This window comes from Mus musculus, chromosome 5 (genome assembly GCF_000001635.26).
Source record: "Mus musculus strain C57BL/6J chromosome 5, GRCm38.p6 C57BL/6J".
In the NCBI taxonomy this organism is placed as follows: Eukaryota; Metazoa; Chordata; class Mammalia; order Rodentia; family Muridae; genus Mus; species Mus musculus.
In genome coordinates, this window is record NC_000071.6 from 149,483,804 (window position 1) to 149,499,258 (window position 15,455).

At 46.9% G+C, this 15,455-nt stretch overlaps 1 protein-coding gene and 1 long non-coding RNA gene across 2 annotated transcripts in view; one reads left to right on the plus strand and one right to left on the minus strand.

The window, feature by feature from the left end:
- Positions 1-605: 605 nt before the first annotated feature.
- Wdr95 (WD40 repeat domain 95) overlaps positions 606-15,455 on the plus strand; it is a 127,486-nt gene continuing 112,636 nt past the window's right edge. Inside the window, exons 1-4 of the mRNA XM_017320945.2 lie at positions 606-938; positions 6,570-6,810; positions 14,000-14,053; positions 14,404-14,487. Coding sequence (XP_017176434.1) covers positions 877-938; positions 6,570-6,810; positions 14,000-14,053; positions 14,404-14,487 — 441 coding nt within the window. The 5' untranslated portion in view covers positions 606-876. The remainder of the gene's footprint in view (positions 939-6,569; positions 6,811-13,999; positions 14,054-14,403; positions 14,488-15,455) is intronic.
- The window catches only part of Gm15997 (predicted gene 15997), a 48,975-nt gene continuing 38,772 nt past the window's right edge, over positions 5,253-15,455 (minus strand). Inside the window, exons 3-5 of the long non-coding RNA NR_045423.1 lie at positions 10,805-10,931; positions 9,336-9,527; positions 5,253-6,123 (exon numbers count right to left, since the gene is read on the minus strand). This is a non-coding gene — a long non-coding RNA (predicted gene 15997). The remainder of the gene's footprint in view (positions 6,124-9,335; positions 9,528-10,804; positions 10,932-15,455) is intronic.

Genomic DNA, 15,455 nt, shown 5'->3' on the forward strand with positions numbered 1-15,455 from the left:
GGCAGAGGAAATGGGTGGAAAGTCCTGCATGCCTCACTGCAAGTGAAGAAAGAAGCGCAGTAGCGGGGTTCGGACAGAAGGGGGCGCCTTTGAGGTCACAGTAAATTCTTCGGATTTTTCTTCCAATGAAATAAGAAGTATGGTGGTGGGGTTTTAAAGGTTTAACGCCATCCAACATCTGACTCGGTCACGTTTTCTCTGTCTGGTAGGGAAGTAGACAGCCATGGGGGAGGGGCATCAGAGGCTACCCCGCAGTGCACATGAGAAGAGGAGGGTTTGTCAGGCCCGAGATACTGGCAAAGCAGGAGAGAGGACTGGGGTGTGGTAGAGGTGAGGCCAATAGGACTTACTGGGGGACTCGCTTTATTTTTGTGAAAGAAAAAGGAGGTTGGGTGGTTCTAAAGGTTCTATCAGAAGCCACCTCAAGAAGGAAGTTTGAGCTTGGGAAGGTGGGGAAGGGGTAGGACTGGTAACCAGGGTTCAGTCTTGAATGGCAGACGGTCCTTTGTGTGTTATGGTCATACTGAGTATATCTGAACAAGGTGACAAAGCATGTTTATTGCCAGCGCTGTTCACTCCCTCGCATTCTCTCTCCCCACAAGGTCACGTGGTTATCAGTTACTAGCACCTGTAAAGGGATTACCCAGCGAGGAGTGGAGAAAGGAGGCACTACAGCCCGCAGGTGCTCCAGTTACTGGACGGTGTGCACCGGATCCTCCGTCCTGGGTAGATCTCACCACCCTGGGCTGCTCCCTGCAAGAAAACACACAGTTTTCTTCATGCACCATCGCTCTGGTCATTTAAAACTAAGGGCTGAGTGGACACGATTCCAATCAGTAAGGGGTGGGTCCCTGGAAGTCCTCGCCGCCTTCCACCATGAGCTGGAGACGAAGATCACGCTCTGCGTTGGGAAGATTAGAAACCTCACAGGATAGCAGGTAAGGAAAAGCTGCTTTTGTTTCTGTAGGGGAAAAAAATGATCACAAAGTTTTCTAGAATTCTTCTAGCTTGGGGTATAGGCCTGGATCTGGCTACTGTCAACACAAGCTGTGTAGGTAAGGTAATTGTTTGTGTTGTCAAGGAAGATGGAGGGACGTTTGTCCCATTGTCACTGTGACCAGCGCCCCCTCGGTCTGGCAAGAACAACCCACACAGCAAGGCTTCCAGCTCTGTGTGTTTAACTGGCTGTTGCTAGGGAGTTTTTCCTTATAATCAGACCTTCTGCCTTGATAACTTGTGTGTTTGTGTGTGTGTGTGTGTGTGTGTGTGTGTGTGTGTGTGTGTGTGTGAATTTGAGTCAATCCTGGAAATAAGAGAGCTTTTGATTAATGCAAAATTAAAGCTCTTTTAGAAGCATTAATTGGATAAAGAGAATACGATTAAAGAACTGTGCGGCTGTCCTGAACCCTACAGCTGCAGTGGCCGTGACATCAGGAGCTGCTTACTCAAGGCACAAAGTGTCTCCGTGCTTTCTATGTCAATGTCGAATCTTCTCCTGACCACAAGGATTCTGCTGCTCTCCCTCCTCCTCTCCCTCCTCCTCTCACATTGCCCCATCAGGAGTCTTTTCCACATTCACAGGAAAATTAATTCTAGAATATTCCCCAGTCTCCTCGGCCCAGCCTCTCACTTCCCAAGCGTAGATGATGAAATGCTTTCTAGAAAGTGTTTAAGCACCTGGGAGTGAGTGCCTGTAATTCTAACACCCCAGAGGCAGAGGCGAGAGGGTCTTGAGTCTGAAACTAGTTTGAGACATACAAGATCCTGTTTTCAAAAATTATGAAACTTCGAAATAGGAACTTGATCCATGTCTCCTGAGGTAACACATTCTCAGAGTGGGAGAAAAATGTTTGTTCTGTTACAACCATATTAGGTTAGCGACAAGACTATGTCGCTAGCAACAAGACTATGTTGCAACGATGTACCTAAAGCAACAAGCAATTGTTATTTCCCAAAATGAGATGAAATGAACCATTATGGCTGCATGTCACCTAATCTTGTGGAGCCACAAAAAACAGCTTTTGAGCCACCGTGCCTAAACATTTAGCAAAAGTGCTCATCCCCCAACAGCAACTTGGGCGTACGGAGCAAGACGGAGGCAGAGACATCTCCATCTGAATTCAGCGAAGAGATATGTACTGGCTGGTTTTGTGTGTCAACTTGACACAAGCTGGAGTTATCTCAGAGAAAGGAGTTTCATGTGAGGAAAAGCCTCCATGAGATCCAGCTGTAAGGCAGTTTCTCAATTAGTGATTAGGGGGTGGGGGGGGGGGAGACTGTGGGTGGGGCCATCCCTGGGTTGGTAGTCTTAGGTTCTATAAGAGAGCAGGCTGAGCAAGCCAGGGGAAACAAGCCAGTAAGTAACATCCCTCCATGGCCTCTGCATCAGCTCCTGCTTCCTGACCTGCTTGAGTTCCAGTCCTGACTTCCTTTGGTGATGAACAGCAATGTGGAAGTATAAGCTGAATAAACCCTTTCCTCCCCAATTTGAATCTTGGTCATGATGTTTTGTGCAGGAATAGAAACCCTGACTGAGACAAGATGTTTTCTCCTTTTTGTCTCAGACACAGCAGTCTTGCCCATAAGGCACTCTGTGGGTGTCCACTCAAATATGATTAGCCAAAGCTCAGTCACATGATCAAGTCTAAAATGAGACCCAAACAAGTAAGTATAGTTGTAGATGACCCTTGACTCTGGTTCTGAGCCTGGGAAGACACCGTTGCTCCCCTGAAGGGCAATGGCCCAATGCTGAAGCAGAAACTGAGTTTGTAAGCCAGAGAAGGCAGGGATGACACCGGGTGGGAAGGCAGACTCCTGTCTTTCCGATGCGGCTCTCTTGGTTTTCCCTCTTCTAGCTGCTCCGTGGTACTTTACCCATCTTCCTCTGCATACTGTTTAACTGCAGGGGTGCCTAAGGTTCAAACCAGGCCATCTTGCGCTTCTCCTCTCTGCAGTCTGCTTAGGAATGCTCATCTGGTGTTGGGTGGCATTTCCTTCCACATTTATCTCTTCAGCTCTACCCCCTCCTAAGACCTCCTTATTTGGACATCCCACTATCCACTTGACATCTCTACTTTCATACCTAGGCAACACCTCTGAAACAGCATATTGCAAGCATGGCTTCTATTACTATTTTACATGTCCTAAAACCGAGACTTCTTAGTGTTTTAATAAATAATAACTGTAGTGGTTTGAATGAGGCTGACATGCATAGATTCTGGCTTTTGAATACTTGATCCCTACTTTGGTGTCACTGTTTGGGGAGGCTTAGGAGGTGTGGCCATATGGGAGAAGGCATATCCCTGGAGGTAGGCTTTGAGGTTTCAAAACCTCCCACCATTTCCAGTTGGCTCTCTCTGGTTCATGTTTGAGGCCCAAGATGTGAACCCTCAGTGACTGCGCTAGCCACCATGCCTGTTGCTTACTGTCATGTCTCTCAGCCAGAACTATAAACCCCAAATAAGCTCTTCTTTCCATAAGTTGCCCTGGCCATGGTGTTTTATTACAGCAACAGAAATGTACAATAAGTTGGCTAAATGCTAAGTCCTGAGTTTTCCTTACATATCTAGCCTACCCTCTTTTGCCTTTGTTCAATGTGATATCCTCAGGGCCATGGTCTCTCTCTCTCTCTCTCTCTATATATATATATATATATATATATATAGATAGATAGATAGATAGATAGATAGATAGATATAGAGATAGAGATAGAGATAGAGATAGAGATAGAGATAGAGATAGAGATAGAGATAGAGATAGAGATAGAGATAGAGATAGATAGATAGATAGATAGATAGATATATTAGAAATTCCATAACATTTGTCAGAAATTGATTAAATGAACTTGTATCAGCCACACCTTGACTGAGGAGTGGAAAGATGAAGGGTAGAAAAGGCACACATTTAAGATGGTGGTATTCTGTAGACATGTCCACTCTAAGATAGATGGTATTTACAGTACCTTCTGAGGACTTAAAGCAATCCATTCTGCTCACAGCAGCATAATGTTCAACCATGGTGTCAGCTCAAGGAAGATCACTCCTTGGCTTCATCACCTCGTGGTCTAGAGGATCATGCCAGGAGCATGCACAGGACTGTTTCATGTAATATTTTAAAAAATTTAAATAGCTACTCTCTGGGCCTGGCGGTCTTGCTGCCTCCGTGGCTAACCCCATGTGGCATCTGCTCAACTTTCTATGGTCCGATTGCCACGGAACCTGCTCACATTCCCTGTCGTCTAACCACCACAACTGGCTGCTGCCAAACCGGCACGCAATCCCCAATTTCCGAGGCTAGCTGGAGGCACACTCTTGCAAACCCACACTCCTCTGTGGTTACCTTTCCCTGGAGCCAAAGGTTCCGTAACACTTCCCACCATCATCCTGTTGCAGATGGGACCTTTGGGGACAAACCATATTCAAACCCTAATATTAGACATATCATACCACTGATGACCCTAATATTAGACGGGTGGGGGACAGTGTTCATCAGCTACTGCCTGTCAGTAAGCATCCACAAAACTCTGGTTGCATTCAGCAGTGGGTATGTATCCTTAGCTTGGCAGGAGTAACTGACTGCTCTAGGCTGGGGAACTCTCCAAGTAGGAGCCTGGTGGCTCCTTTGGTGGGGATGGTGGCTGTCTGTCATGTGCTCATTTGCATTCCCACTGAAGGTACAGTGTTCTCACGGGCGTGGCAGAAGCACCCCGGGACAACTCTCAGAGTCCTTTAAAGTCTCCTCTCAGAATTGGCTCTCTGCCACTTTGTCAAATTAGTCAGAGTGAGCCAAGGCCACGGTCAAGGGCAATGCATGATGCCTTTCATGGAAGGACGCACGGAGTTACTGGCAAGGACCATGGACAGAGCAAAGGTGAAGGGACTAGGGCAACGATACCTCAGTCTGCCCAGGAATGTGCAGCATGCACAGAAGAGAAACCCCAGCAAGGAGGAGGCCTGGGCAGACCTGTAGTTCCCCCTTTCCACAGCTGCATCTCATTGTAGTCTAAACTACACCCTGCAGCCCTTTTAGAATAGGTTGCCCCCGATGCTGGCTCCATCCCACCCCGATCCATTTGTTATTTATTCAGTAATACAGGACAGCTCTCCAGGCGGGTCCTCTGGCTGTGGATTCCTCTGGTGTGGTTGTTATGGGAAACATTTCATTTCACATCTGCTGATGTGTTTTTCTGTCTCTCAAGTAAAACCACGAGGTAGAGAAGAAGAAGAAGAAAAAAAGGAAATTCATACTCTGTTGGGCTATAAAGGATAATGATTAATTTATTCCGAGCTATATACAAATCAGACTATCGTCTTTCAGACGGAATCAATAATACAATTTTAAGCCCACACACATTTACAAATGCTAGCACTCCAGAGCAGCTGGGTTGCCATGGGCAACCAGGGCATGCCAGCTCATGATCTGAAGCAAGCTGCTGTCTTCCAGCCTTGCAAGCACATTCGGCAGACAGGATTCTAGGGAGCCCAGGGCACCCGTGTTGGCTCTGATCTGGCCGCCGCACAAATGCACCCCTGTGATGATTTGGATTAGCTCGCGTCTGAATTGCTTAGCGCTCTTTAAGCTCCTGCTTGCACCAGCTTTCTTTGATATACTTTGTGTCTGCGTCTCTACGGACTAGGCATGCGCAGAGGGTGGCTAGGCAAGCCATGGGCTGTCAGAAGGCATTGAGAGCCGGTAGAGATGGCTCAGGTGCCCAGTGTAGCCTCAGACAGAGCTCAGCGAGACATGCTTGTTTCTAACTAGAAAACAGGGCCAGTGGACACCGTGCTATGGCTGATAGGCCTAAGCAAAACCTCTCCATAGGTCTCCTGATCTATCTTTTGTCTCTTAAGAAATGGAGGAATGGGATTACAAACTCCTTGCCTAGTTGGGCAGCGAAAGAGAAAACTTTTTTTCTAGTATATATTTATCAAGAAATAAACAAGCAAGATCTTTGCACTGTAGGTTAAGCAGGGGCATAGCCGATATCACTCTAAGTACAAATTCCTAAAGGGCTCCGTGCTTCACAAGAGAAGTCGACAAACCACCGCTGCCTCTGTTTCTCTAAGATGCAAGCCCTCTCTGGGAGAACCAGCCATCCAAGGTACCACTGGGGATCCGGTGACACTGTGGCAAAATGAACTGTAATTAGGATTGTCGTTTAAACATGTGGTCATTTATATCCAATTTTCACTCACTACAATAAAAACTATGAAATATATGTCAGATTCACTTTGTTATTGATTTATTTGATCACAATCCTTCCCTTTGCCCAGAATTTTGCCTTGACCCATCCTCACATCCTCATTATTTTCCGTCAGAACAGAAACGGTTTATGAGGACTTGGTTAGGGCCGACCCTCCCTCCCACCCTTCCCACAGTGCTTATGCTTCCTATCTTGGCCAAGGACAGTAGAAGCCCTGCCCCCACATCCCCAAAAGCATTTTCTGAATGTGAAGCGTTCTATCTACGGTTGTGGCTGTCCAGGCTGCCCAGAGGGTTGCACAAGCGAGGTTAGGTGGACCCCAGAGTTCTTCAGAGTCCCCTAAAGGAACTGTGTGGTGTCCACGCAGCATCCTGAAACCAGCAGCTATCCTGGGGGCGCCTATGCTGCTTCGAGCTCAGACATCGCCAGCAAGGCCTCAGCCTTCAGGGGAGCCCTGCCTTCCGAGTGTGGAGCCCCCTATCTGGCTGCTGCGGGAATGCCTCACTCGAGAAAGAATGCGGAGCCACTCGGTCAGCTCCCAAGAGCCCACGCACAGGAGGACGCCTCTGCATCACGCAGACCCGGCTCAGAGCCTGAGGGCTGAAAAGGTAAGAAAGCAGAGACCAGACTGCACCCTTCACGCCCAGGCAAATCAATAGCAGAGATCTGAAGCTGGGCTCCCTAGGCATACCAGGAGTTCACTTACTACCAACGACACAGTGAAAACCTTGGGCCATACTCAGATCCCTCTACATCAGCTTGGTACCCACTTCCTGGCTGTTGGAACACCCCTAATCACCCCAGGCCCCTGGTGCCTCCACATCCTTCCTCTCTTCTTTGGATGCCCACCCACAGAATTCCAAGGCCCAGCTCCATTCTAGCAACTAAGCTATCCCCAGCTAGAGGCTCACCCTAACTGGTAAAATTTTAACGTTCACTAGGACACTGTGCCGTGCCACATGGCAGATAGCTAGAACCAACTCATTTTGCAGACCTTAAAGGACCTTCATGGAGGGTCCTTTAAAAAGATAAGATGAGAAGCACCAAAGATCTAGCGACTGTCCTCCTAGGCTGACAGCAGAAGAATTAGAGGGAGGTTTTAAGGAGGGAGATGCATCCCTACGAACACAGAACCATTTCACCATAACTGATGGATGCAGATGATCCAGCCCAGAGCTGTTGCTTATGACTGCACTGGGGTTTGGCTTGGTTGTTTTTTTGTTTTGTTTTGTTTTTTGCTTTTTGTTTTGTTTATCATGTCAGAAGCATGACAGTCTCTGAAACTCCCAGTGAGCAGTAGGGGGCGGTAGTGGGGGATGGGAATTGGGATGGAGACATGGGTGAAGGTGCAGAGTGCTATGGGCTGACACCACTGCAGAACAAGACAGAGGGCCTAAAAAAACGGCCTGGATTTAAATTCACTATGGGACAACAAGTATACAGGAGCTATTTTAATTTTATGGTAGAATAGACAAGAGCTAGAGTTGCTCGTAGAGCAGAATAATGGCTTCAGATGTAGGAAAAGGAGACGTCGTCAGACTAGACACATCTTCTCTGACAGATGGCAGCAAAAAGCAGAGGAAGAAAGTAGACAGGAAGACTTGACCATGTGTGAACTGGCCCAGGATTATGACTGGGACCTGCCCATGTGTGAACTGACCCACGGCTATGACTGGGACCTGCCCAAGTGTGAAGTGACCCAGGTTTAGGACTAAGGACATGCCCAAGTGTGAACTGGCCCAGGTTTAGGACTAAGGACCTGTCCATGTGTGAACTGGCCCAGGTTTAGGACTACGGACCTGCCCATGTGTAAACTGGCCCATGGTTATGACTGGTACATGCTCAAGTGTGAACTGGCCCAGGTTTAGGACTAAGGACCTACCCATGTGTGAACTGGCCAAGGTTTATGACTAAGGACCTGCCCAAGTATGAACTGGCCCAGATTTATGACTTAGGACCTGCCCAAGTGTGAACTGGCCCAGGTTTATGACTAAGGATCTGCCCAAGTGTGAACTGGCCCAGATTTATGACTAAGGACCTACCCAAGTGTGAACTGGCCCAGGTTTATGACTGGGACCTGCTCATGTGTGAACTGGCCCAGGTTTATGACTGGGACCTGCTCATGTGTGAACTGGCCCAGGTTTATAACTCAGGACCTGCCCAAGTGTGAACTGGCCTAGGTTTATGACTGGGACCTGCCCATGTGTGAACTGGCCCAGGTTTATGACTAAGGACCTGCCCATGTGTGAACTGGCCCAGGTTTATGACTAAGGACCTGCCCATGTGTGAACTGGCCCAGGTTTATGATTTGGGACACCAGATTCCTTCCATCTCTGAGAAGCCCAAAGTTGCTTCCACCACCGGTGCTAGGCCAATGTCTTCATATTGCACTTGATCCTTCCTCATGTCTTACTCCCAAGAAACGTCTAGAAGTTTCACTTTCCGTCCTTGGAAGACACTGTCATTGTTCAGCAAGTCTAAGTAGATAAATAACCAGAAGTGTGGTGGCACCTAGACTGTCACCGGCAGTGGAGAGACCTGCAAGGGTGAGGACCATTCTTGACACTGAAGCACACACAGCATGGTAATCCACTGTCCCAGTCTGCAGTCTGCTTCTGTTGCGCTAAGAAAGCACCTGGCACTGTGCGATCTATAAAAAGATTTGCTTGGCTCGCGATTGTGGTGGCTGGAAAAACCCAGGCACCCTGCATCTGGGGAGGATCAAACTGGGTGCATTATACCATGACTGGGAAGAAAGCAGCAGGCAGCATGCAGAAGAGAGGCTTCATTCTCTCTTTAAAACTAATCAAATCATGTGAGCACTCCTCCACCCTTTTCCAACAGGTCCTGCCTCTTAAAGGGTCCACAGCCAAAATCCTAGCGCACAGATCTCTGATGTAAGGATTGTATCCAGACCATGGTGTCCTTTTATGCAGACTGTCAGTTTGACTGGTGACACATGGGGCTAGATTTTTAAAGATAAAAAGAACCAGGTCAAATTTCCTTGCTCAGAGATAAAACCAAAAACATGAAAGCATTTCAGCCCACTTATCCTGTGTTTTCTGAGCACCCACAAGCCACAGACTCCATCCCTGATACACAAGGTGGCTGCTCTCCTCCTTCTGAGCCTTACCTAGGCAATCTTGCAGACCCTGGACATTCTTGGTCCTGAGGGTAGGTCTGTCAGGGTATGGGCAGCCACCACGGCCAGTGCTGCTGAAGACTCATCCATTAGTCACAGCTAGACATAGTGACTCCTAAAATGTTCCCTGAAGGGGACAGTCATGGTTGTATCTCTGAAGTCTTGAAAGAGAAAGGTCAGATCCTGGAGGTGGGGGAAAGGGTATGGAGGAAGCTTGAAGCTGTTTCTTTCAAACATTTACAGTACCTATGTCTACCCATTATTTAGAGGGACGAGGTCTGTGATATCGAGTCCCACCTGCTAACATAACAAAGTCTTCTGACAGAGTTTTTGGTGACTTTCAATTTCCAGGTCCTGACCCACCACTAGGTCATGACATCACTTTAGTAGACAATGAGCCCAACTTAGGGAAAGGAAAATGAAATAGAATTGAGATGAAGATCATCTCAAGCGCATTTTGAAACTGTTACATGTGTGTAACATTGTGTGTATTTGGGTTTGCACACACATACATACTGGTGGAAGGAGTGGTATTGCAGCTCTGTGATGGAATCAAAGATCAATGTGCCTTAATCGACTTGTATCGGCTATCTACTGCCTTGGTAATGCTGTGTAACAACCACACAATCTCAAGGGCACAGGAAGCTCTGCTTTCTCGTAGGCCTGAGTCAGTCAGAGAGCTCTGTTCTCTGATTGGCTGACTCGTGTATTTGGGAAACAGCGAAACCACAGGCTGTTCTAGGAGGCCTGTGGTGGAGGTGACCAGGGCAATCTGGCCTACTCTGTGGGTGTAGCTTCTCCTGGTTACACTTCGGGTGTGTTTTGCAGTGATGATGTGAGCCGGAGTCCAGATGTTCTAACAACTACCACTGTGACCATGTAAAGCACTTAGCACATGACACACAAGAAACCCAGCGATGGTTAGAGAGCCTATGAGAATTGTCTTTAAACTGAAGTCACTTTTCTGATTTTCTGACATCTAATAGAGAATTTATTTTTTTCTGGTTTTGGCTGAATTTGTTTGTTTCTGTGTAGCCCGGACTGGCCTTGAACACCTGACCAATCTCAACCTTCTCAAAGCAAGACAGCCTTTTTTTTTTTTAATGTCTAGATTATTTTATTTGTTTTATGTATATGAATGCCTTGTAAGCATGCACGTATGTGGACTGCGTTTATGCCTGCTGGGTCCCCTAGAACTAGTGTTACACATGTTTGTGAACTACAGTGTGGGTGCCGGGACTCAAACCCAAGTCCTCTGCAAGAGCAACAAGTACTCTTAACCACTGAGCTGCCTCTCTAGTCCCCAAGGCAGTCGTTTTGAAAGGCCTCATATCCTTGTGATTTTTGAAAGGCCTTGGCACAATGCCTCACTCATATGACAATTTAAAAATAAAAGATGTTTCCACAATTGCTGTGACAAAGTACCCAAGGTATACAACTTAAAAGAGAGAAAGACTGACTTTGGCTCACACGGCCAGGAGTTTCTGCTCACGGCCAGTAGGCTCTGCCTGTTGCTATGGGCCTGTGGCATCACAGTCCACTGTAGAGGGCGTGTGTGACAGAGGAGTCCCAGCCACCTCGTGGCATCTGGAAGGCAAAGAGAGAGAGGGGGGGGGGGGGGGCGGGGCAGATTCTCAATATTCCTTTCAAGACAGAGCTCCTAATGTCTGAACTTCCTCCCATCCCTTAGATGCCCTACCAACTCCCAAGAGTGCCCCAGGCTTGGGACTAAGACTCTTAACACTGATAACTAAGTCTTTGGGAAATACTTCAGTTTATAGGAATAATCATAATTCCATCGACCTTGTCCCCCTTAGAACCTGTCTCCTCCTCCTCCTCTTTCTCCTCCTCCTCCCCCCTCTCTCTTCTAGCTCATATCTCTCATATCCATTTTCTGAAACTATAGAGACAGCCACTCAAGACATAGGCTGGCCTGTGTACCTGCCTTTCTTCTTCCATCCATCCACTCATCCATCCATCCATCCATCCATCCATCCATCCATTTATTCATTGTCTATCCTCCCACCCATTCTCCCATCCTTCCTCCCATCCATCCTCCCACTCATCCTCCCGTCCATCCTCCCATCCATCCTCCCACCCATCTTCCCATTTATCCTCCCATCCATCTTCCCACTCATCCTCCCACCCATCCTCCCATGCATCCTCCCATCCATCTTCCCACCCATCTTCCCATCTATCCTCCCACCCATCCTCCCATCCATCCTCCCATCCATCCTCCCACCCATCTTCCCATCTATCCTCCCATCCATCTTCCCACTCATCCTCCCACCCATCCTCCCACCCATCCTCCCATCCATCCTCCCACCCATCCTCCCACCCCATCCTCCTATTCATTTTCCTCCCCTCCCTCCCTTCCTAGAATATTTGATTTTCAAAAGGGAAGTTATCCTGAGACAGAGGCAGGGCTGGAGCAGGAAGTCCCAGTAGGAAGAAATAGATTTTCAAAGGGATACTTTATTCGATTAATTAGTCAATTCCCCTGTCGTGGAAGAGAAATTATCTGTAAACCACCCTGACAGAGGAGACTCTTCCTGCAAGGAGCAGAATGATGCTCTGCTGTTAACAATAGAAGAGCTCATTTGCGATGTAAATGAGCAACCAGCAGGCAAATGAACCCTTCTGGGAAAAACATTCTAATCGTAAACCTGCTTGCCTTGGGGAGACTGCAAAACATAGGGACAAGCAGAATCGGGGCTCCTAGAACTCCCTCTAATAGTGCCTATGAGGGAAGGATGCGGGAGTTTTCTGTGAAATTGCATTTGAATGGAGCAAATGCATTGCTTGGCAGAGGCTGGTGTCTCTAAAAGCCCAGTCCAGGACTGCAGACTGACTTATTTACGATTGCCACTGTATAGCCACGATAGTTTGGATATAAAATAGTCAGGCGGTTCCCTTTGTTTCTTATTTGTAGGGAAACAAGTCATTGGAGCACTTTTTGTGGTAGAATGTGACTTGCTGGCGACTGTTGGGAAGTTTCAAGCCCTGCCAAGCACAGGAGGGTCCAGAAGGGACGTATGTTTTCTCTGCTTCGTGTTCCAAATTTGCCTTAAAACCATGCAGTTACAGGAAGGCCTGATTTATAGTTTCAAGGAACAGCACAATAATGGTCCTGTTTTGTTGCAACGTTCTTCCAAAAGCTTATCTTTATTGTTGCCTTTCTCTTTCAAAAGAACTTGGTTGATGATCATCGGATTTTCACTTTCCTAGGTGCCTTGAAAATCCAATGAGGCTTCTCAGAGCTAAAGACGGTTTCCTTATGGGCAGCAAGACTCTGGTTAACATGGCCGCAGGCTTGGAGCCTGTCACACCTCTGGTTGCTTTTACTCTGTGCCTTCTTTTGATGGGAGGCGCAAGAAGCAGGCAGGAAGGTTTGTGTAGCACACACAATCAAGAGGCCAAGAGCTGCAGACACACCAGGAGGGCACAGCGCACACCCACCGGCTGGTCGCCAAAAGGCTGCCAGTGTGCCATGCATGGATACTGGGGGTGGCTGGGGTAGGCATGTCTTCGGCGTCTGGCTCTGGAGAGCAGCTGTGCACAGTCACATCTCATGCATAAATGAAAATTATCGTAGAATCCTTTGTAAATTATATGATCACACTGGCTTGCATATCCTGCCCTTTGTTACCATTATTAATGAAGGTTTTTAGTCTACTATGTCAGCAGTATTTCTAGTACATTCATAGAACAAATAGAAATTAGTCTTTCCAGATCAGGGAGCTCTCTCCCGGGAGGCAGGGCAGTACTTCATTGCTATTGTTAATGGCTCTTTTATTTCGGGTTGGAGAGCCAGGAAGGCAAAAGGCTGACTCTCTACCTATTGAGTCCTTCACGATGGAATTTGAAAGATATTTGTATCTTATTAAGATGGTGGCTTACACAATAGCTTGGGGTCAGCCTGAGTTTTATGGGGGTGGGGGGTGGGGAACCACCACTTTGGAGGGGAAGGGAAAAGCCAGTCTCTCTGTCACTGTCTGTCATAGGCCATGCTGCATTCTAAGGCAGATGTTTGGGGATTTGTACTGGTTAAAACACACACACACACATTTTTAATATAAAAGACTGGGAGTGAGAACACCGTAGTCTGGTGATCTGTTTACTAAGCTGAGGCACACTAAAAGAGAACCTGCCTCTTCGCAGTCAAAATGTTTAGCCAAAATAACACCCACTAAATGGGACGTCTGGTTACTGGTGACATCGCCTCCGGTAAAGCTGATAACAGAGCTGAGCAACCAAGGTGTTGCCATTTCACTGTTTGGAGTCTCTGCTGGTTCTGTTCAACCCCCAGCCCCAATTTCTGTCACCAGGTTGGGTGGTATAAGCCAGAAGCAAGCGACAACGTAGGGAAAGAGAGCAGGAGAGAGGATGAGGGTAGGTACAGACCTGGAGGATAGAAAAGAAGCTAGACTGACGGGGAAGAAAGCAGCGTGAGAATTCCTTTCCCATGGTTCTAAAGACAGTGTTCAGGATCTGCTGACCCCAGCCCAGGGCCCCTGTACGTTTGAACTTCCTCTGACCACACCAGACACTTCAGGGTTCCCAGGACTTGTGCTGGGGGGAACAGCTCTCCATCTTTTCCTTGGGAAAAGTCTTCACGTTGTTGATTCTAATTTATTTCTTTTTGTCTCGGTGAGATTGAGCAGCAAGTGACTCTGGAAGAGCTACGACGCTTAAACGCACTCTTTCAGGTAGGAACTGGCCAGGTAAACTTTGAAATACCTATCTGGGCAATTTGATTCTCTACTTGATATTTGATTGTTTTCAGTACAAAGTACCAACTTTTAAAATCTCTATAAGATGGCCACAAAGAGTAATTGTTTTGATTGTTGTTTCTTGATGTAATTTTAAAAGGTTGCTTTTATTTTAACCGATTCAAAAAAAGTGCACAAAACAGAATTCCTGTGAAAAACCTGTATTTTTTAGGTGAGTCTAATTAGATATTCAGCTCTGTGGCCTTCAGCTCCTGGACGCCACAGAACACAATGTCTGCGAGCTCCCAGCTGACTGTTTCATTTCTTATTTTATTTTATTTTTGCAGGAACATGAAAAGAGAGGAAGCCAGCTGCTGGATATGGAAACATTCAAATGCATGATGAAGCAGAGTTTGAGGTCACACAGCAAAGTAAGTGGAGTTTGTACATAGCAGATCATGCAGATGCATGTTAACGCTGAAAACACCGAGCCCATGAGATCTGAGCATCCCTGCAAGCTTGCTCACCTCTCCACTCAGACCTGGCTGGTTCACCAGGCCTCTGACTTGGAAAGGGTTTTAAATAATGTGGCGAACCAGAGCGATGAGATATTTAGAGACTTTGTAGGAGGGAATAGGACTCTTCAGATTGTTGCTTACTTGCGTATAAGACAACCTCTTAGCTTCTTTTCAATCTTCTTCCATTTCCCTGACAACTGGGATCAAATGGTTTATTCATTCTCTGCCATTTTGGTTAGCTCAGAATACAACTCTTTTTTTTTTTAATTCCCTTTTGTATTCTTTGACTATTTTGTATATATATTGTGGTTATTAGAATAGGTACGGCTCCCATAGGTTCATGTGTGTGAATGCTTGGGCACAGGGAGTGTCACTACTAGAAGGTGTGGCCTGTTTGGAGTAGGTGTGGCCTTATTAGAGGAAGTGTGTCACTGTGGGTGCTGGCTTTGAGTTCAAAGTATGCCCAGTGTGGCATGCATTCTCCTTTTGCTGCCTTTGGATTAAGTTGTAGAACTCTTAGCTCCTTCTCCAGCACCATGTCTGCCTGGATGCTGCCATGTTTCCCACCATAATGGACTAAATCTCAGAAACTCCAGCCCCAATAAAATGTTTCCCTTTACAAAAATGGCTGTGGTCATGGTGTCTCTTGGCAGCAATCAAACCCTAACCAAGGCACACATATAATACATATATTGTATTTTGGTTATTTTTTACATCTACTCGTTGCCTTCTCTTATCCTTCATCCATTCCTACTATAAACTCCTTTTTGTTCCCAACAGTCCCCCCACCTTTTTACCATGGTTTTGTTGTTGTTTAGTTTTTTGATGGCCTGCTGAATTTAATTAGGATTGCTTGCATGCACATATGTGGGTTGGTTTTG